The 22,897-nt window shown below is 52.9% G+C and overlaps 1 protein-coding gene across 1 annotated transcript; it reads right to left on the reverse strand.

The window, feature by feature from the left end:
• Positions 1-1,184: 1,184 nt before the first annotated feature.
• On the reverse strand, positions 1,185-22,896 carry Smtnl2 (smoothelin like 2). The gene is made up of 8 exons (XM_059269493.1): positions 22,442-22,896; positions 14,571-14,658; positions 13,689-13,928; positions 13,453-13,528; positions 12,339-12,518; positions 11,323-11,440; positions 10,869-11,020; positions 1,185-2,043 (listed from the first exon to the last, which is right to left on the reverse strand). Exons 1-8 carry the CDS (start codon positions 22,829-22,831, stop codon positions 1,917-1,919), a joined length of 1,371 nt encoding a protein of 456 aa, XP_059125476.1. The 5' UTR covers positions 22,832-22,896; the 3' UTR covers positions 1,185-1,916.
• Between the last annotated feature and the right edge of the window lies 1 nt (position 22,897).

Raw genomic sequence — 22,897 nt, forward strand, 5'->3', positions numbered from 1 at the left:
AGAGAGAGAGAGAGAGAGAGAGAGAGAGAGAGAGAGAGAGAGAGAGAGGCTGCAACCTAAATAGATCTAGTCTGTAATATTCTGAAGGTGGGACACCTATCCTGAGAAGCAGTTCCTTGCCCCAGTAAGACCTGCTGTATTTTATGTGCAGAGAGGCACAAGGCCATGTCTGCCACTCAGGAGAGCTCGGTTGGCCGTGTGTGAGTAGTCAGTGACATATAGGCATGCTGTTTATAGAGCCCTAGTGTGCCCTCGTTGGCTTTAAGTTTGAAACCCTAAGCCCCAGTATGTGCCTCTGCTAAGAATAGGGCTCTCCAAGCCTACAAATGCTGAGAGAGCCAGGAAGGGAACGGTTCCCACTGTGGGAAAACCCAAAAGATGGAGCAAGGCTGCAGCCTGAGCAAGCAGATCCACTGAAGATACTATTCAAGTCATGAGCAAGTTCTGCCATAGAGCCCCAGGGGTCCCTGAGGACATTCTGTCCTAAATACCCAACACCTGGGACGCAGGGGTGACCCCACAAAAGCGCACTGACACTTAGAGGGAGTTCCATGAGATGAAGGTTCGTATTAGGTCCTTCAAGGGAGGTTTTAAAAGTCTGTGGCTAAAATCCAACTCAATTATAAAATGAACCTCCAGTCTTGGGGAAGAATAAGCTAAGGGCTGCAGCTTTATGGGATCTAATGGTTTTCCTATTCAAATTCCACTGCCAAACATCTGTGAAATGAAACCAGCACTCCTTAATGGTCCCATGAAAGGGACCACCCCAGGGGTAAGAGGTGGGGCTCTGTGGCAAGAACTTGCCTGCATAGTCAAGGACCTAGGTTCTACCCCACCCCACCCTCAACCCCTTGCATGGTAAAAAATGAAAGAAACACACACAAAAACAATGATCACTCAAAACCATCAACCCTGGGCCACTTTTTATCATAATATATTTGCTAATATCTAAGGGACAGATCTGCAGGAGGTAAATTTTCTGTTCACAATCCTTCAACAACATAGATGGCTGAGGGACAAGCACATTGGTAGACAGCATAGTTCATTTTCAGCCTCTCAGGCAAGTGGCTTTAAGTACATACACTATTAAGGTATGATTTCAGTAGATCCTTGTTTAAATCCATCCAGTCTCTTATTGCCCAATCCTCCTCCCCATTTCCCAAACAGAAATAACAAACCCAAGCAAAGGTTGACACATCTTTTATGTACAAACAGCTTAGTGGTACAGATGAAATCCTTGTTATAAATACCTGGAGCGGATGGGGACTCTCTCAGCTTGAAGGGGCCTAGCCTTCCTCCCTTGTACTGCCCAGGTAACCTTCTCTTAATTGAACATGTGTGGGGTCTCCTGGGAATGCCAGAAGTCCCTCTAGACCTAGGTAGGAACCTCACCACCTCCCCATAGAGGAGAGGTGATGTGAAGGTCATCTGCTACCCAGGATCTGGGTGTGATAAACTGTTTCTTCCCAAGAACTGGAGTCTGTTTCCCAGCAGTGGCCCAGAGGAAGAGGGAAAGGGGACCCAAAATAGTGTGAGGAAGTAAAAAATCTGGGTGTTTTGATTAAAAAAAGAAGAAGAAAACTTGGTAACCAGTGGAACCCTGTCAAGCCAATGTATCAAATTCACCAGAGGGAAGAACATGAGCAATTCCCTGCAGGAAGATCATCACTTAGCACCAATTTCTCGGACTCTAGAGGTTTTTCCTTTGCCTTCCAGCCCTGGGCTGTGAGAGGCTGGGGGCTCAGCTTAGCCTCATCAATACTTTTAATCAGCAACTGAGTGTGAGGGGCACGTGGTCACACGCCATAGGACTAAACAGCAGCTCACACCACAGAGGCCCCCTGGGGGTCATGCTGCCTGGGGGACCTGAGTGACCCCCACAGTCGTTTCTTCCTGGCCTCTCCAGGCTGCCAGCTTCACTCAAAGCGACGCAGGTGGTTGTAGAGCGACTGAACGTAGGTGAAGACACACATGGGGTCCGGCTTGCGGCCCATCACCATCATGTCCTCCACTTCGATGAGGCGCTCACAGTTGGCCAGATTCCTGAAATACAAAAGCCCCATCAGAGCATGGTCCCAGCGAACAACCAGCCCCACAACTGGGCTATTGTCGATGTCCCCCAATTCTCCAGGGGCCTGAGGTGTTCAAGTGCACACCAAAAGAGAATATGAGTACTCCAAGAGAACCTTGGGAGCTGTGGAGTTCATTTCCCAGACTCCCACAGCCACAAACCACCTATGGAGTGCATATAGAAATAAAGATATCACACATGTTCTCACGGGACAAGTCAGCAAGGACTGTGAAAGCAAAGGCAAAATTAAAGCAAAATGATAAATTCACCCATCTGCTTCCTCCAACAGGATGCATTTATTTCTTTAGTTGGTTAGTTAATTAGTTAGTTGAGAGTTTTTGAGATGAGAGAGCTTGCTGAGTAGCCCAGCCTAGCCCTAAATTCATGATCCTCCTGTCTCAACCTCCTAAATGATAGGATTATGGTCATGTGCCTTCATGCCCAGCTCTGACATAAACTTAAAAAAATAAAATTAAAAACACATGACCCAGGGGATGGAGAGATGGCTCAGGGCTTAAGAACGCTTACCGCCCTTCCAGAGGACCTGAGTTCAGTTCCCAGTGCCCACATCAAATGACTCACAACCGCCTGTAACTCCAGGGTATCTGACTACTTCTGGTCTCCTGGGGCACCTGCACTCATGGGCACATAACCACACGCAGACAAGTAGACCAACACTTCTACACATAATTTTTAAAATTTGGAAAAAAGGGGAGATGGAGAGATGGCTCAGAGGTTAAGAGCACTGGCTGCTCTTCCAGAGGTCTAAGGTTCAATTCCCAGCAATCACACGGTGGCTCACAACCATCTGTAATGGCCTGTAGGCATACATGCAGACAGAATACTGCGTACACAATAAATAAAAAAATAAATAAGAAATTAAAAAAAAAAAAAAAAAAAAAAAAAAAAAAAAAAAAAACCTTGATCCAGTCAGGCATTGTGGCCCACAACTTTAATCCTAGCACTTGGAAGGCTGATGCAGATGGATCTCTAAGTTTGAGGCCAGCTTGGTCTACACAGTGAGTTCTAGGCCATCCAGAGTAACATAATGAGACCCTGTCTTAAAAACAAAACAAAACAAACGTGACTCACGGGGCTTGCCTTGCAAACACAAGGACCTGGTAAAAATCCCCCAAACCGCCGGGCGGTGGTGGCGCACGCCTTTAATCCCAGCACTCGGGAGGCAGAGCCAGGCGGATCTCTGTGAGTTCGAGGCCAGCCTGGGCTACCAAGTGAGTTCCAGGAGAGGCGCAAAGCTACATAGAGAAACCCTGTCTCGAAAAAAACCAAAAAAAAAAACCAAAAAACAAAAAATCCCCCAAACCCATGTTAAAAAAAAAAAAAAAAAAAAAAAGCCAGGCGTGGTGGTGCACACGTGAATTCCCAGCACTGGGGGGATGGGAGAGGCCGTCAGAGACAAGCAAGTCCCTGGGGCTCACTGGCCAGCCAGCCTAGCCTGCTTGATGAGCTCCAGGCACCTGAGGAATGACATCTAAGTTGTCCTTTGGCCTACACACATGCGTGTGCACACACACACACACACACACACATACACACACACACATACACACACACATACACACACACACACACACACACACACACACACACACACACACACACACGACCCACAGTAAGGAAGGTAATTTTAACCATGACTCAGCAAACACATAATGCCGATGACCCTCTGTAACCACAGACTCTGCATTCAAGGATACAACACACCTTATATCAAAAATACTAAAGACCTGATGCCCTCTTCAGTCGTCTTTGGGCACCTGCACATATATGAGCATGCACACACAAAGACACATACACACACATAAATAAAAATAAAATAAATCTTAAATACATTTAAAAAAAAAGTGTATCAGTACTAAAAATGTAAACTCCTTAGAATAGCTCCCGGGGAGATGGCTCAGTGGGTAAAAGTCTTTTCTATGAGAGCACAAAGACCTGAGTTCAAATCCCCAGCGTCCACATAAAAAGCTGAGCATGGATGCACATGCCTTTAACCCCCAGCACTGCAGGAGCAAAGACAGGCAGATCCCAGGAGTTCATTGGCTAACCTGCCTAGCTGAAATGGTGAGCTGCCGGTCCAATGAGAGACCCTATCTCCAGTCCCTAAGGCAGAAAGCAATAGAGGAAGACACCATCATCTACCTCTGGCATCTGCATACACACACCTGGGTACACACAACCATACATTTATGTGCATACCCCCTCCTCTCTGCAGAGCAGATAATGGGAAAAAAAAAAAGAGACCTGGATATGAACTATACACTGCCAGCTCAGATGCCAACGTTGACAATCCATTCCCTGAACAGGCAGTCAGGATCCACCTCTGCTCATCCGACTCCCAGCAGGCTTGTTGGAAGACTACGATTTCATATTGTCTTTATGTACCTTGCCTTCCAAAGCCCAGCAAGCCAGGGATCCTCAGACCCATCCCAGAACTTGCAGCCGGCTCAACACAGTTCATGCCACACTATTCCAGGACAGATCCCTGAGCTGCGTGCCCCCAGACAAAGACTGTAACATTAGCACTGCTGGGCTCTGCTCTGGAGAGCTGGCCAGAGACCAAATGTCAAGGCGAAATGGAGACATCTGTCCCGGATCCCATCCCCGCCTCTCGCCTCGCCTCCCCCTGGAGCCGCAGAGGGTGACTTGTATGGGAACCCAGAGGTTACATGGAGGTGACAAGTGAGTCTGGCACCCTTTCTCCCCAAAACAGACAAAGGCAGGCCTTGGTGTCAGAGATGTCGGCATGCAAGGGTGTTCTGTGGCCAATAATTAAAAATTCTTGGATTCTTCAGAGGCTGGGGACCTGAGTTCACCTTCCAACCCTATCAGTTGTCATCTGGTACCCCAACCCCATATTGGAGGGAGAACCTCAGCTTCCCACATACTCTCTCTCAAGCCTGCTATTCAGAAACACCCAGGTGCATTCAAACCACCCCCAGATGCATCCAGAGGGTCATCACTGTCGGTGGTAGCTTCGACGGACACTTTGATGGTCTCTCATGTTAAGTGAGGACAGCCCTGGAAGCCCAGGACCTTAGCTTTGGAAGAAAACTCACACATTACCTTTTCCCCACAAAGGCTCTCCCTCTACATGTTCCCCCTCCCCCAGGACCAGGACTGTTCTGACCCCTCTGCAGGAGGCCACCAGGAACTTGTCCCTAAGGCACAGATGTTCCTTTGCTTCCTCGTACGTTTCGCCTCTTATTCCCACAAGATTGTTCTTGGCTAACTTTCCCCCACCACAAGAAAGCCTTTCACATGCTGGACTAGAACCTTTGCACCTGTGTCTTTCCCTGAACTGAAATGAGTGTCCCTAATTGTCCCTCACAGGGCACAGAAGACACTCTGAGTGCCTTCTTACTCCTCTCTAGCCCACCTCATGTTTATTCAGAGTTGCTGGCTTGTTCCAGATGTTCCTGACCTGTGCAAAAAGACATCAAGCAAACCCCTCCTTCCTTCTAGAGGCTTCAAACACGCTCCAGCCAACACCCCCATGTCCCTGCCCAGAAAGCAAGTCTTCCAAATAAGGGTAGCCACAAAGATGGAAGGGAAGGCCTCATCCTGGTACCATTTCTACCGCCCTGACGGCAAGACGTGGACAAGATGCTGGTCTTCCCTGCAGGCAAACGGAGAACCGGTCCCCAGCCCATCCCCCTGTTGCTTCTGAGTTGAGCAGATGGCGGTGGGTGCAGTTTCTAAGCAGAGAATCTCAGCACGCAACATGCAGCCACCATCTCTCGGCACTTTCTTTCCTAGACCACCTCTGCCCTTCACTCCCTTCCTTCTCTGAGGAGCTCCAAATTCTCCAGCTTCCAGGTCCAACACCATCCCTGTCTTTGATATCACTGTCCGACCTACAGCTGACACTTCCCTTTCACCCCAACTTGTCCCTGCAGATAGAACATGTTCCTACGGCTGGGCGGGGGTGCCGCATGCCTTTGATCCCAGCACTAGGGACGCAGAGGCAGGTGGATCTTTCTGAGTTCGAGGCCAGCCTGGTCTACAAAGCGAGTTCCAGGACAGCCAGGACTACACAGAGAAACTCTTGAAAAACCAAAAAACCAAAAAAAAAAAAAAAAAAAAAAGAGCATGCTCCTTCAGAGACACTGTGGTGCCAGCCTCAGTGGCAACAATACTCCTCAAACTGCCAAATAGGAAAGCATGGGGACACTTGCTTGAGTGTGTTGCAAATCTCTCTCTCGGGAGACGGAATACAAGACAGCGGTGGCTACTGCTGACTTTACCAAAAGATGTAAGTCTCAAAATATTAGAGGCCCCAGTTGGCCTTTACATTTTATCTTTTTTAAAGGTGTCTTTGTTAAAATGATCCAGGCTTGTTTTAAATAATCCAGACTACATGGAGAAGTCCACAGAGCTAGGGATAACTTCAAATGTCACCCCACAGCCTGAAGCAAGGATGACATTGGCTTATTAAGACGTCCCTTGAAAGATTTCTCTTACTCTTTATTGTATCTTCAGCTACCCCAGGCCACGGAGGAGGGGCTGGGGGTAATGTTTAAGATTGTCCTAAATGCAGACCAGGGGTGGGACCGCTGCCTCCTGTCTTGTTTTAGACAGAGACACATGGGCACTACAAATAGCGCTCAAGCCCCTTCTGCTGGGTGTAACTGGAGAGCAGGCGCATTCCGCGAAGGGCAAAGTGGGACGCCTTGGGCTGCGCGTCCTGCGGCTTCCTGCAGCTTCCTGTGCTAGCAGCAGGGGTGAGAAGGAAAGGTGCGGAAGGGTCAGGCACCCGCCCTCCTTTGCCCCTTCCATAAAAGGAGCTGCTCTGCCCCTGTTCCAGGCCCTAAACACCTGTCAGGCAAGGGATGTTCCTGCTGTCAGCAAGGCATCACTCACACAGATTAGGACACAAGGAACCTCTGGGCCCAGAAATTACGGAGGGGAGGGGCAGCATACACATTCACCCAAGGTTCCTGGTGCATTTCGTGCCCTGAAGAGACTTGCTCATGGAAGGTTCTGGAAACATTCCTTTCCTGGATGAATAGCTTTGAGGTTCTCTTCTGAAGGTCAAGCCTTGGTTGGACATCCGGCTCCTCTCAGCTCAGGCTGTTTGCTCCCAAAACTGTCTTTCTGTGCCTCCCTCGGTACTAGCTGCTCTTGATGGCTTTCAAGGATACCATGTATCCACCCAGATGTTGCTGGCTAACCTAAGACGCTGACATTGGCTCCAATATCCTCAGGCAGGTGTCCCATGCAGATTTTTCTAGCCGGCTGTTGTCCAAGAAACCAGGGATCCAAGCAGCTGCCTTCCCAGGAGGCCCTGGGAGCAAGCCCACCTCCACAGCCCTCTCCTCCTTGTACCTGAGAGATAATCTCACAGATGACTCATAAGGGGGAGGTACCTTCCCAGGCTCTGAGTAAGCTCCCCACACAGACCTGCCTCTGATGACCCTCCCCACCCTTTGCAGTCAGAAAAAAAAAAAAAAAAAAGCCAGTACTCATCTCAGAGGCCCCATCACACTCTGATCCCCTCCCCAACTGGGAGCAGACTCAGGCCACAGGGAGGGGGGGCCAAGGTCCTATCCTGCTGTTTGCTTGGGGAGAGAAGGGAGCCAAAGCCTGGCCCGGTCACCACCCTCCCCCCAGGTTGAGAATAGAAGAAACATCTGTGTGGTGTCTGGAGACTGTGCTCGCAAACCTCCTGCTGGGAAAGCATGTCCTGGAGGCACTCTGTCCTAACTGCCCAGGGAAGCTGTGTTCCTTAGAACCCGGGGCACAGGGCCACCATCACATTGCCCAAGACTGTCCCTCTTCCCGCTATAAGCCAGTTGGATCCAGGTGGCCAAAGGTGGCCAGGGCATAAGCTGGCATTGCTCAGCCCTCTAGGATTCAAGAATTCTGTAAGCTAGCCTGGCCTTTCAGACTGGGGTGAGTTTGGGGGTACCTGAGTGGGAGCCTTGATCCCACCCATTCTAGTCTGGTTTTTGACAGCCGCCATTCCTGAGTTTCAAGCAGCTGGGCCTCTTCCTATGATCCACCCCTCCCGACATCATGCCGCGACACTTGGCTGGGGTCCACCATCGTCTGGATCCAGTTGCATAACACACTCGTCCAAGCTGTTTCTGCTATTAGGATGACAGCTAATCCCAAGCAGCCAAGAAAGGGAAGGCTTTGAAAGTACACAAGGCATTCCTCTGACCCCAGAGGGACCTAGAATCCAAATCAACACCACAGGCATGGGCCCCTATCCCCAAGCCTCCAGGTTGAAGAGCTCCTAACCAGGGCTCCCACTCTGCCCCTAGAGTGAGCACTTCCATCCTAGAGAGGGACAGTGGCTGTGGCTCCCCACGAGCTTCCAACACCAAGCATGGGTTATGAGACCCTTTGTCATCCCCTCCTTCCCTGTCCAGGCTCAGGTCCTAGTGTGGAGGGCCAGGACTGGGTGCTGGGGCTGGACATAGACTAAAGATAGCAAGGAAAACCTGGGGTGGGGCCTCCTTCAACCCAATCCCTCGAGGACAAGTGAAGACGGGGGACTCCAGGGCTCAACCAGGACAAACATGGTCCCTCAGAGGCTGCAGCATGAGGCACAAAGGCATAATGAATAATATCTTTGGAGCTGCCCTTCCTTCTCTCTACGCTTCAGAAAGCATCAGGGAGCCCCAAGTAATGCCGTCTGTGTCCTTCTCTCGGCCTCGGGAGCCTGTGATGATGCCCTGACCCTCGTGCCTTCTGACTGAGGTTAACCAACAAGAGGCCTTGGAGCAAGGAGGAGCAAGGAGGTCAAAGGTTCATCTGGGCAGGCCCCTCCCAGCCAGGTCAGAGTGAGCGGGATGCATCCTCATGTCCGCAGCTTGGATCGCCTCAGGTAGCCTCAGCACCAGCAACAGCAGGCCCGGGGCTTATAGCACTCTCCCCCCACTGCGCCCCTAGGAGTAAGTCATCGACACAAGGCAATGCCAGGGTTTGAATCTGGCTTGTGCTCACCCAAACAGTGCTGAGGCACAGTCCTTCACGTAATGGTGTTGAGAGGTAGTGTGGCTCTGGAGAGGGTGCTGCCCCACCGCACCTGCCCGTCTCCTATCCCTGCCCACACCCTCAGAGCCTTCATAAGACACACACACACACACACCCGAGACTGCTCTTTTCTGTTGTTAACTGGACTGGATTTAGAAGCCCCATGGGGGCACCCCTCTGGGTGTGTCTGTGAGAGCGTTTCCACACAGGTATAACTGAGAAGGGAGGACCCATCCTGAAGGTGAGTGGCTCAGCCTCATGGGCCGGGGTCCCTGGACCAAGTGAGAAAAAGAAAATGGGCGGAGCACCAGCATCCACCTCCTCTCTCTGCTTCCTACCTGGGGATACAATGTAACCAGCTGCCTCCTGCACCAGCATCCACCTCCTCTCTCTGCTTCCTACCTGGGGATACAATGTAACCAGCTGCCTCCTACTCCCGTTGCCTTGACTCCCTCAAACTGTGAGCCAGAAAAGCAAGCTAGATAGATGAGTAAATAAATAAATAAATATTTTTTTAAAGTCCCTTTAAAACCTTCTTTCCTTGATTTTTATCAGATACTTTGTCATAGCAATAAAAAAGTAACTAATACACACCCTGCCCACCTGGAATACACACCCTACCCAGCTGGAGTACACGCCTGTGACCCACAGGGTCCTGACAACTCTCATGCTCCAAGGGTGGCTCTTAGCCAAGAACCAGATCCCAAACGGGTTTTCCAAGCACATCCTGATCCCAGAACTGCACTCCCTTTCCCCGGATCCTCTCCCTATGAGTGGGACATACAAGTGTCATGGTTTGAATACGGCCTGCCCCCACCCAAGCGCATGTTGAGGCCTGATCCCTGCTATGATGGTGTTGAAAGGTAGTGGGGCTCTTAGGAGTCATTTAGACATCAGGAATCCACCCGTATGCAAGGATTAATGTGGTTCTCACAAGAGGGGGTTAGTTATCTCAAGAAGAGGTTGTTATAAAGTGCCATGCTCCCTTTGTCCCGCCTCTCTGACATGAGTGACACCTGGCCTTCGGCTTTCCATCATGAACTGAAGCATCATGCAACCCTCACCAGAAGCCAGGCAGACCCCAGCACCATGATCTTGAATGTCCAGCCTACAAAACCAGGTACCGGGGAGGTAGTGGCGTAATCCCAGCACTCGGGAGGCAGAGCCAGGCGGATCTCTGTGAGTTCAAGGCCAGCCTGGTCTACAGAGCGAGTTCCAGGACAGACTCCAAAGCTACACAGAGAAACCCTGTCTCGGAAAAAAAAAAAAAAAAAGAACCAGGTACCGAAATAAACCTCTTTATAAATCACTTAGCCTCTAATGTTCTGTTACAACAACAAAAAAATAAGCCTAAGTCCAGAGGTAATTTCACAGTCCATGCTATGACAGTATTTAGGGAAATATCATCTACTTTTTATAATATACCAAGCAATCCCAGTTTCCTGCTGAGGACCTCGAAGACACCAGCCTGAGGGATGTACACAGTGCCCCTGCCCCACTGCCCCTCGGGCTCTGTCTGTGGCTGGTTTCCCAAACTGTACAGCAGAGGCTAAACACCCAGCAGGAACAGGAGAAACAGCTCCAGCACTGAGTAACGTGTGATCCTGAGCACATCCTCACCAGCTTCAGTCTCCCCATTCATATAAGGAAAGCCAGACGGAATGGATGGTCTCAAGGTCCCTCAGCTCACTGTCAAGTGCTGTCCTGTGTGTCCTGACCTTCCTACCCTGGGCAGGAGTTGTGCTCAGGGTCTGGGCTGGGACCAACAACCAGTGGGACCTGCCATACTTACTCAGCCATGGTGAAGGCCAGTTCAAAGTTCTGCTGCCGTTGTGTGGGGCTCAGAGCATTATAGTCAAAGGCATCAGGGAAGAACGAGTGTACCAGGGCACAGAAGGCCATCCCGTCACTCCAGCTGGAGGAGAAGTTCTGCAAGTCCACGTGCTGCAGCAGAGAAAGTGGGGGTCAGCAGGGACCCCCCACTCCTGGCACCCAATTCAACTCTGAGCAGATTCTCCAGCCCCAACCCACTGAGCAAAGAACAGCGTTGTTGCTGGACCTCACCCTTTGAGGGGCACTACACCAGTCTGCTCAGGTAGAATTTCTAAGCACGTGTTGTGGGTAGCTTGGGTACCGCTCGGGAAGCATGAACCTCCTGGTTCCCGTCCCTCCCCAGCCTGGCAGGATTTTGCTCTGCCAGCAAGTCAAGGGCAGGCGAGATGCCTGGCTTGCCTCGGCCCACTCACCTGGTAGCCCACAGTCTTGCTGCGGCACCACTCTAGCAGGATCTGCTTGATGCTGCTGGCACTGGCCACGCCGAAACTCTGCGACCTCTTTAGTTTGGCCCTGGTCTCACCTTTGCCCCTGTGGAGAGAGGGCAAGCCTGCTGTGGGAGCCAATGGAGAGAACATTCCTATATCTTCTGGTCAGTACTCAACCCACATGCTACAGCCACAGCACAGTGCCACACACCAGCCATGCAGCCTCCTATCCACACCCAGCTTTCTAGGACCCCTGTGAATCGTCCCTACATGAAGCAGGGATCACTGGGTAATCCTGAGACAGAGAATGTGAATGGCATGGACCTCTCGCCCTCTTCCTGACCATCCTTTTCCATCCCTTTCACCCTGCTTCCTTCTGGGCTCCTGTAGGACCCAAGGGCAGGTTGTTGGGGCAGTGGGAGCCTCCTGGATCATCACAGAAGCATGAGCAGGCATCAGCAGGCATCAACACACTGGCAAGAGCACTGGATACAGCTGCAAAGGAGGCTGTGGTCCAGGGACCTCCTCTCTAATAAGGAGTGGCTGGTGAGCCCCTGGGTCCCACTGTGGCATTTCTTCAGTCCTCAAGCAAAGCCAGCCCCCACAGCTAGGCCTCCCCCGTCAGACTCCCCAGCCAAACTCCCCGGCCATGCCCAGAAAATGAAGAGGCAATAATTCAAGTGCAAGGATGGCCTAGGAACACTGGCGGAGCAGAAGACTGGGCTACCTGCAAATGGAGGAGAGCATCTCTCACTAGCCTGGCCTGGTCCCAAGCCCCACCGCCCTCTTCTCCCCTACAGAAGGAACTCCTCAACCTCAGTCCCCTCTATAAAGCAGCCCTGACCTTGAGCTCTGCCTGAGAGATCTGATCTTGGGAACACCCCACTGGGAAACAGCCAGGGTCCGAGCAAGCCTTGCTAATGCCAAGCCTGCATGAGCCCGGCTGTGGTTGGGCTTGCTCTGGGAGTCCATCAAGCCAGTTTGGGGGTGAATATCCATACTTGCTCGCTGTATCCTGTTCCCACTTCTCGAACAACGCCTTCCGAGCCTGGGCCCCTGAGGTACGAGGCAGCGTCTGCGACCTCACCAATTCCCGGCGACGCTCTCCCTGGCGAGGGGCCTGCGTCATAGCTGGAGGCTGCGAGGATGGGGGTGACTGTGGTGGAGTCACCAATGGAGGGCTGAGGAGAGAATCACGAAGTCAGGAATACAGAACTGGCCCTCACTAGGCACTCCCCTGGGCCCCAGGTAGAGTATGCATACATACTGAGTGTGCATAAGACAGCCTATACCTATGACAGACCCCTAGACCTTGGAGGGGCTGTGGGGGAGCAGGTCCCACCTGCTCAGGTCCCAACTGGTTTTGCAGGTTTTCTGAACTGAGCTGCAGTTAGTTGGTGGCATGCCTGGCCAGCGGGCCCAACTAGGGAGGTAGAGTGGGCCCCTCTCAAGGCACAACCACCACCCCTTAGTAGGTGTCAATGCCTAGGAAGGGCAAGGGGTATACCCAGAGCCAGACCCAGGCCCCCTCCTCCACCACAGCTAGATAGGACCCTCTTTGTTCTCCCCCTGGAATAATCTGCCAGGAAGTCACAATTCTCCTTTTATCATTTAAAAAAAAAAAAATCCATCTTGCTACCCTGCCCCCATTCTCACGCCCAGTCAGTCAACTGAAGTTAGGCTTACCCCAAGGGAAAGCCCTGCTGTCTGCCTAACCCTGGACCTCCCCCTAGGCACCTGCTCTTCCTATGGCAGAAAGCACCTCACTCAGAGGTCCCCCAGCCAGAACGGAGAACAAAAAGTCAAATGTCATCCTGCCCCCGCTTCCTCCCACAGAGGCTGAGACACCCACCCCCACCCCTACCCCACCCCACCCCATCCCATCCCCCCTACCCCCCACCCCCCCACACACACCTGCAACTTTTTAATGGACTTGCTTTGAAGGTCAGAGAAGTTGACCCAGCTGCAACCAAGTCTCTACATACTAACCCTGGTCACCTCCCTCCCCAGCTCCAACCCCACCTGCCAGCCCACAGCCCCAGTTCTGCAGAGTGTCCCTAGACAGTCAGCCCAGAGAGACCCCGGCAGCTCAGGTCCCAGGCAGAGCAGACTCACCTGTCCTTGTTCCTGCCTGCTGTCACCGCTCCATACCCAGAGCCAGACAAAGACCGCACGAAAGAGGAATTCTTCTCTACAGGACCAAGGAAAGACAGAAACAGGAAATGTGGTGACAGAGGAGGGCTAGGGTCTGACCTGGGTGTCCTAAGTCTCCTGCCAACCCCCACCAAGGCCCTGTCCTCTCTCACCCCCCCTGAGGTGGGGTTGGCCCCCATACCACTCTCTCGTCATACCAGTGGGACTAGGAGTCCAGGGGCTGAGGGCTTCGCTAGGGCTTGGGCTGAAGCCCCCCAGAATGGCTGCAGATGTGGGTGACAGAGCTGAAGCTGAGGTCTCCCCAGAGAATTTCTCAGAGACTCGGGTGACCGCGGTGACAGGCTGGTGGGGCAGCCGCAGGGAGAGGCTCACAGGGCGTGGCCTGGGGACCTCCGGGGCCGAGGAGGTTTGGACCTCAGAGGATCCGTTGGCTGAACCTGTAACATGTAACCAACCAGTATAAGTCAGCTGTGGCAACCACAGAAGCCTGATTGCCCCACATTCTGGCAAGCAGGGCTTTTAGCTCCCCGAGCCTTCCTCCCAGCTCCTTCAGGAAGCCTCCCTGACCACCCCAGCCTCCCTTACCTCCATTACCATGTAAGTCTTACGGCACCACTCAGACCTGATTCTCCTCCACTTCCCCAGATTGCCAACTCAGGAAATAACTAAATTGCCTGTCAGTCCACCCACTTCTATGAATGGACGATTTCTCAACCTGGGCTTACTTTCTTCCAGAAATAGGGAAGCTCATTCCCTTGAACTCCTACTTCTCAGAGTATTTTATTTATTTTGTTTTGTTTTGTTGAGACAGGGCCTGTCCTAGATGTCCTGGAACTCGCTACGTAGACCAGGCTGGTTCAAACTCACAGAGATCCGCCTGCCTCTGCCTCCCAAGTGCTGGGATTAGAGGCGTGCACTATGCCTAGCTCTCTTTATTTTAAAAGTTCTCCCCTTCAGTCTCTCTGCCTGGTGGGGTTCAGTCTCAAACACCCATCCCCAAAGCCAAGAGATGGCTGGCACAGATGCCTGGCGGAGCCCTGAACCTCCCCAGCCATCTCCCTTCTTCCATAGGTTCCTACCTGTACCCAGCTGGTGTCCATTCTCCATGATGCATGAGTTCGAAGCTCGTCTCCCCTCGAGATCACCAGCTTCATCATGTTCCACGCTCTGTGGAGGCACCAACACCACCTATCAGTGGGAGCCAGCTGCCCACCGCAAAGCCCCATCAACTGCCCACCCTAAAGGTACTTCCCAAAAGCCCTTCTGGCTGTGGTGGTGAAAACCTCCTTCACTTGGGAGGTACAATGTGAGCAATGGTTCAGAGAAAAAAGATGAACCTGCCTAGCTCCAGGAACTTCCACAACCTGAGAGGCTCATCTCAGAGCCCAAGAAGGCTGAGGACAAAGGCTGCAAGATCAGAAGCAGTATGTTAGGTGCACGTGCGTGTGTGTGTGCGCTCTCTCTCTCTCTCTCTCTCTCTCTCTCTCTCTCTCTCTCTCTCTCTCTCTCTCTCACACACACACACACACACACACACACACACACACACACACTCTCACACCAGATGATGTGTGGGAGGACCAGGCCTCTGTCCCCCACAGCTAGGACTGTCCACATGAAAGAAGCAGATAGGGTGAGGTGTGAGGTCCTTTGGGGCCAAAGATGGACAAGGTGCCAAGTAACCCTGAGGCTTTTCTGCCAGACACAGCAACACAAGAGTTTCCCCAGACATACAGTGTGTACAGATCTCGTGGCTCCACACACCCTCCAGACTCCCGGGGCTACACAGGGCAGGGACACAGGAACAAACACCAAGAGGGAGGTGTCGGGAAATCCTGGGATCCTGGCTGAGCTGCCTGGGCCATAGTCCATCTCCTCTGGGTCTCAGATCAAGAACAGGGGGCAGGCTCTGCAAGCGGCATTTGGGCATCTAACAAACATCAGGTCCATGTTACAGCTGCTACTCAGGGCTCAGAGAGGGTACCCACTGCCTGTGGATGTTATTGGGGGTGGGGGCAGCCAGAACATGTAACCAGAGGAGAATGCCCCCCACCTCTTCCCAGCAAAGGTGTGACAGGCTTAGAGTGTCTGTGGAGCTGAGGGCAATCAGCCTAGCAAAACGGGGACAGAAGCTGTCCCTAACCTGGAGTTCTGCTAAAATCCTATACTGGGTAGCCTGAGTGGTTGGTTGGCTGTGCCTCACCGATCCTTCCAGGCTATTCCGCCGACCCACAGGCTTCCCAGACAATAGTTTGTCCCTGACTCCAGGTGAATCGGATCTTCATATAGCCAGGTTGGAGGTGCCCACCCATTCAAGCGGGGACCTGGGCAAGCAGGTCCACAGATGGTACTGAGTCAGCTTGGGATACCTAAGGCAGTCTGCCTCCCAGGGGCAAAGAGGGTTCTCTAAGGCAATGCACCCAAAGCCAGTGAGCTAGGTACCCAATGACAGAAGCTATTCCCAGGAGAATGGCTGGTGGCAACAAAACCAGAGAGGCATAAAGGCCCCAGTATTGTGATCCCACATGACTCTGCAGCTCAAGCTACTTGTCTGGCTGGGGTTGACAAGGAGTCTTCGGTGTGATTTAGGAAGCCAGCAAAGGTGGCATTAAAGAAGACAGATAACCCCAAGTTAGCCCCACGGTCCCTGAAGGAGAACTGGGGCCAAAGTGTGAGAAGGCCAAGAGCAAGCGTTCTATGCTTTGGAGAAAAAGGAAACTGGCCTGCAGACTGAGCAGATGTGAAAGCAGGAAAGACACCACACCTCTTCCAAGCTCAGGCTTGGGGCCTGAGTGACAAGAAGGTTCCTGAGAAATGTTGGGGAAGGGTGGGCAAGGATTTCGATTCTTGGCAAGATGGTGTAAATGGCACCTGCGACATCAGGTAGCATATCTGAGACCAAATGTAAAACAAAAGAAGGACAGGGCTGGAGAGATGGCTCAGTGGTTAAGAGCACTGACTGCTCTTCCAGAGGACCCAGGTTCAATTTCCAGCACCCACATGGCAGTTCATAACTGTCTGTAATTCCATTTCCAGGGGACCCCGACACCCATGGCAGAACACCAATGCACATAAAATAAAAATAAATAATTAAAAAGCAAAGGAAGGATGGGTGATAAGGAAACAGTCATGGCCTCCGTCAGCTCCTGGGAGCCCTGCAGATAAGCACCTGCATGTCAGGGAGCAGAGAAGGCTGTCTGCCAGGAGAAGAGAGCTCACAGCCAGGAAGGGGGCGGGGGGGGGGGTGGAAGAAACCCAGCAGGAGGCTGAGCGAGCCAGGGAAGAAACTGCATCCAAAGGGAGCCTGAGGTCAAGGAAAAGAAAGTCAGGCTGAGAAAATGTGTCCATTGTGTTTAGCCACGGAGAGGTCACTGGTGATGGTAGAAACTGAATCAGAGGTATGGAGGGCAGAGAAAGAGACAGGCTGGGGAGAAGCTGAGGGAAGGATCTATGAGCATCTGCTGAGTATGCTCCCCCAACTGGCAAATCCTGGTCATGTGACAAGGGGGCCCCAGCCTTCCCAGGATGGAGAGACAGAGCCACACTGACAGGGCTAACAGACTCTGGTAAAGTGAGGCAACCATCTGTAGGGTGGGGTCCTGGGGAGGCAACAGAGGACAGAACCCAGAGCACCGCATTTTAGACAGAAGGAGACCCCTCAATTTCTGATCTAAGAGGGGAGAGAGCCAAGCCCGCCCTCAAGATCACAGGATATTTGCCATCTCTTGCAGTCCAGAACTTGTGGGGAGGGGCACCTTTAGAAGCCTGGTCCTAAGTCAGCAGTGGGAAGAGAACCAGCCATTCCAGCTGGAAGCCCAGCCTCCACAGTCACCAAGGCCAAGCAAGCAGCAGCTCTGGGGTCCCTGTATCCCCCACCCTGACCCACCCCACTCTTGTCCAACAGGTTCCACAGGTCTAGAGAGGGGCCTCAAAGGGCAGCCTGGTGATGAAATCATTTTCCCAGGAATGTAAGTATCTACAAACCCCCCCACACACACACACATACACCATAGACACCTGTCCCTGCACATTAGAGGTCCCCACCCTCCATGGTACCCCAGAGGACTGGACAGAAGTAGCTCCTACATCTCAGTATTGGCCAGATTCCTGCTAAATAAGTGGTCTCTACAAAGAGGAGGGTGGGGTATAGGGCTGAGCCAGGACTCCCAAGTTCCCCTGCTTCTGACTCCTCTCGTCCCAAACTGTAACCACTTCTGGCCTGGGAAAAGGGCTCTGCTATGCTTCAGGCCAACGGGCTATTCTAATACAACCTCCTAACAACCCATTACCACACAGAGGGAGCCCAGCCTGGTGTAGCAGAAAGAGGCTCCCAAACTCATACAATGGCTGAGGCAGTGATCAAAATAACATCTGAGGCCAGGGGTCCCTTCCTGCCATCCAGGGCTCTGTCCACAAAGCACCTGGCCTTGCAGAGGACAACTCATGACAAGTGTTCCATCCCAGGGGATGAGCCCCACTGGATGCATCTCAGCCAGACGGCGGGAAGAAAAAAAGGCATAAAGCCTGAGGTGAACACCCAGTGGGGCTTTCGCAGATGGCAGAGCCCCAAAAGGAAAGAACTGAGCCCCGCTTGGGCTGGAGCAAGCTCTTCTCATAAACCCTTGCCCACTCTGAGGCTGCTAATCTGTTCCCCGGGTAGCCAGCCACTGCCTTCCTCTGCTTGAGGCAGCCCAGCCCAGGCACAGCTGGGGGGAACCCTCTGTGTGCTTACACGAGAGCAGAAATCACAGTGGAGCCCCAAGGCTGGGGATAGGTCCTGTTTAGCTGGCCTCCCTACTCCCACAGCCTCAGCTCTGTTTTAGGGAAGGGGAGGTGCCCCGTGAGGGAGCCCAGGCCTGGGAATTCAGCGGGGGAGGCAGGGGACGAGATGAATGTGGCTTCAGGGACTGAGAGATGGAACCCTCTTGTTGGAAAGTTTTTGACATTTTGTTCGAGGGAAGGAACAGCATTGCGAGACCGAGACACGGGAGCTCACGTGTGGGCCCAGCACAACCCACACAGGGCAGAACCCCTATCTAGAATGGTTAAAACTGCTGCCCCAGCCCATCTCCACTCACACCACAGCTTTTGAGGACTCGATCCAAACTTCTCCCCAAAGCATTAAGCCCCCTTATCACACTGGCTCTGGGAAAGGCAGGCAGATAAGGTGAGTCTGCTTTCTCTCACCATGAGGCCTCTGACACCCGGCTCTTGGCAGTTAGTACGGAGGGACTGTATTGCTTTGACCATGGGGACCCAAAGGCTCCAGCTTAGCAGAGGATGACATCTCCAGGGAACAATTCACTGCCAGCCTCCTGGGCCTCGGCCTGACCTCAGGCTGCAGCCATGCACCCCAGCCTCCTGGTTCCTTGCTCTCAGAGGGCTCTTCAGACAGTTTGGTTAACCAGATCAGCTAGCCTGTTCACTGCACTGGCCAAGAGGCTGGGCCAATTCCCTTTGTTTTATTATTTTACTTTTAATTACATGTACGGCGTGGGTGTGGTGGTACCAGTACCTGCAGAAGACAGAGGCATTGGATCCCCCTGGAGCTACAGTCACAGGCAGCTGTGAGCTTCCTGGTGTGGGTGCTGGAAATCAGGTCCTCTGCATGAGCAGCGTGTACTCTTTTGTTGTTGTTTTGTTTCTGTTTTTCAAGACCAGGTATCCCTGTGTAGCCCCGGCAATCCTGGATTTCACTCTGTAGACCAGGCTGGCCTCGAACTCACAGAGATCCGCCTGCCTCTGCCTCCCGAGTGCTGGGATTAAAGGCATGCACCACCACCATCTGGCTCACATCTTGGTTTAAACACAGGGAAACTGAGCCCCAACTGAGAGGAAATGTTTCAAAGTATCTCCTGTCTGCTCTAAGCAAAGTGCTTGTCTCTCCGATCTCCTGCAGACAGTCCTCCCCAGTTATCTCACTACACTGCCCTGTCCTCTCCCTCCTCCAAGACTTCCTTGACCATCTCTTAGTCACATGCTGTTAAGGTCTGTGTGTTCAGAAGTGAATGAACGGGCCGGGATTAAAGGTGGCGGACGCCTTTAATCCCAGCACTCACTCGGGAGGCAGAAGCAGGCAGATCTCTATGAGCCTAGTCCAAAGAGTGAGTTCCAGGACAGCCAGGACTGTTTGACAGAGAAACCCTATCTGGGTGTGTGTGTGTGTGTGTGTGTGTGTGTGTGTGTGTGTGTGTGTGTGTGTGTATGAACTGACCAAGTCCTTCAGCATATTTCCATGCTGAGTACCTCTAGTCCCCATTGCTTCCTATATAGGGATGGTAGGGTACCTGCCTCCACAAGGTCTGGCCACAAACCAAGAGGAGCAGCCACCACTGGCTTGTAGGACAGGATGAGAGCCTCACACCAAGGCCCCTGTCACAGACGTGGAATATGAGAAACCACACAGCCCTCCTTCAAGCACCCATCTGGGACTCTGTCCATCATCCTTGTTCAAGACCAAGCTGTACTCTGTACCACCAACTAGCTCAGAGCCTGTGTGGGTATTCTTGTAAGGGTGGCCAGCCATCTGTACATCTGGGGGTCAGACAAAGGGAAGTAGCCTCAGGCCCAAAGAGCTGGTGACCAAGGTCTGTGTAACCTCTAGCGCCATCCTCCGCCCACAATGCTCAGCTATACCTGCTACTCACTGCCCCAGGGCCTTTCTTGGGTCCTCAGACTACTCTGCAGCTCCTGGGCCTTTGTCCTTGGTCCCAACAGGCTGGAGCATCCTTGCAGACCCAGCCTCTTCCATAAGTCTCCCCAGCATAAGTCTCTGCCTCTGTTTCATGTCCAAAGAGCACCCTGCCTGCTGACTCCTAGTCTGGAACTCCCCATCCCAGACAGCTCACCCACACACCACAGCCTCAACTCAAGACTCATCATTTCTGCTTGAACCATCACAGTTAAGTTGCTTATGGGGGCTAATTCCCTAGAACTGAGACATTCCCTGTTAGTGGGAAGGGGCTCATAAAACTTGAGAAACTCTCTGAACACAGGAGGCTTGGAAGCTAAGAAAGTTACAAGACTCACCAGGTCCTTCCCTGAGGTTACATGAACAGTAAACAACCGATGGAGAGAGAAGACTCTGGCGGAGATCCCTGCAAGCTGTGCAGGGAGCTCCGTGGATGCAGCTTCCATGAGTCATCACCCATGCTAGTGTGGGCTTTTGATGTTACACCCATGCTTCTGTTAATAACCCCAATAAACTAATTGGTTCACCAAGCCAGTCCTGGGTGCTCTCTCTGGAGTGAATAGATGTCTGTTCACGTCTCCTGGGGAAAAGTCACAGGCTTATCTCCAGTCACCCTCTAACCCACCATCCATCCCTGAGGGAGGGTACTAGGTCGAAGCAGGACCCTGTTCCTCCCCCACTCAGCTCCCCCATTCCCCTACCTGATGAACATGGCAAATTCCCCTTTTAAAAAGTCATTGCTAGGGTTGGGGATTTAGCTCAGTGGTAGAGCGCTTGCCTAGCAAGCGCAAGGCCCTGGGTTTGGTCCTCAGCTCCGTAAAAAAAAAGTCATAGCTGGAGAAACACACACAAGCGTTCTCGCACACTGTGGAACTCAGATTATTTTTCTTAAAACTTGAACAGCTGCCTCTGCAAGTTACAAACGGGTGTTAAAACCTGAGGAGCAAATGATGACACACTGTAGCAGTCACATGTGAACTCAGAGTAGCAGTCTTATAACCAGGGATACGTGACTCATCATACTCCTAGGGCAGATTTAAGTGTTTCCATATTTCTAGACCCTTCATATGGAACTCTGGGACACCAGTTCTGCCCCCAGGAAGCCTATCTCCTCTGCCTAACACCAAGGGCTTTCACAACCCATGCCTCCCTTATACATCTGAAGGCTCCACTCTAGCTTGTGAGCACGTTTGGCCACTCTGAGGCAGCATGGACGGTAAGATCAGAGCCTCCATCATGAAGCTCTCCTCAAATATACGCTACAAAAGGACCAGAGTCTGGACTAGGGCATCTCTGCTCACACTATTGCCACTGCTCAGGCTGGGGCTATCTCCACCCAGGCTGAGACCTCCAATAGCAAGCAAAGACTTATCTGATTCCCTCCTCTGAGACCCACAGCAGATCGGAGGGCCTGAGAGAATGCACTGAGGCAGAGGGCAGGTGCAGTGTACTCAGTCAGACCCGGGCCCTGGAAATCCACCCCCAAAGCACATTCCGGGTCAAGATGGAAAATCCCACCTAAGGGCCACTGCACACACCATGGAAACATTCTAACCAGGCCCCGCCACTCCAGGAGGCCGTGCCCAAAGTAGTAAGACTGGTCCACACCAGCCTCTGCCCAGTCACTGACCCCAGAAATCTAGAGGCAGCTAAAGGCCAGTTCCCCCCTCTCTGTTCCCAGTAAGGGATCTGCCCCCTGCAATGTGAGTTCCCAAACACAGTTGCTGAGCAGCCTGGACCAGACTGCACCCACATGCATACCCACACACACCGGCAACTCAATCGGGGTTAATCTACAACCCGAGCGGTCAGGCCTCAGTGAAGCAGCAACGCCGAACGCGTGAACAGAGCCGGTGTAGGGGCAGGTAAGGGGTGCTGACCATTCCAACTCGCAAGTGAGGGCCCAGGCGACAGTGAACCATCAAAGACCGAACCTTGGCGTCCAAACTCTTAAAGTCATGGGGCAGAAAGTAGAGGACAGATCTCAAGGCAAACACCACCTGGCTCCAAAGTAGGGACGAGGTGCAAGACAGGTGCAGAGGGCCAGCTAAAACAATGTTTCTCCTGTTCTTTCCAACTCTGGTGTAACCCCGGTTACCAAGTCCCAGCGGCAGGTGGAGGTATAGCTCTCAGACCAGAGGACGCTCGCAAGCGCACGCACTCGTAGCCGAGGGGCGGCACTAATCTACCCCATCCCACTCCCCCAGGCACGCTCCCGTACGCTCACCACACCCCGCGCGCTGCGCCCAGGGAGCTCACCTGGCTGCGACCGGACAGCGAGAAGGTGGCGTGGCTGGAGAAGCGTGCGGTGCCCAAGCGGGGCGCGCGATCTGTACCTGCGCCCGCAGGAGGGGGACTGGGCGTGCCCGGTGCAGGGGACACACCAGTCGCTAAGCCCAGCGCCTCCACCTGGCGCGTCAAGCGTTCGAGCTGCGCCTGCAGCCGCTGGTTGTCCCGCTGCAGTTCGGCCACGGTGCGAGCCAAGGGGCCGGCCAGGCGCAGCGCCTCGGCCACGCGCCGCTCCACGCCGCGCTGCAGCCCCTGCATGTCCTCGTGCAGCGCACGCACCGCACCCTCCAGCGCCGCCTCGTAGCGGCCCAGCGCCTCGCGCACCGTGTGCGCCTCCTCGGCGTCGGGGGTCGGCTCCATGGCCGAGAGGCGCGCACCGATCCGACAGCAGGCAGGACGTGGGGGACAACAAGAGATCTGCAGCTT

Source organism: Peromyscus eremicus, chromosome 8a (genome assembly GCF_949786415.1).
Source record: "Peromyscus eremicus chromosome 8a, PerEre_H2_v1, whole genome shotgun sequence".
In the NCBI taxonomy this organism is placed as follows: domain Eukaryota; kingdom Metazoa; phylum Chordata; class Mammalia; order Rodentia; family Cricetidae; genus Peromyscus; species Peromyscus eremicus.

Coding starts and splice junctions, on each gene's coding strand:
- Smtnl2 (XM_059269493.1), bottom strand. CDS start 22,831: ATGGAGCCGACCCCCGACGCCGAGGAGGCGCACACGGTGCGCGAGGCG. Junction 13,929..14,570: donor TGGACACCAGCTGGGTACAG/GTAGGAACCTAT, acceptor TACATGTTACAG/GTTCAGCCAACGGATCCTCT. Junction 12,519..13,452: donor GCAGGCAGGAACAAGGACAG/GTGAGTCTGCTC, acceptor TTCTCTCCTCAG/CCCTCCATTGGTGACTCCAC.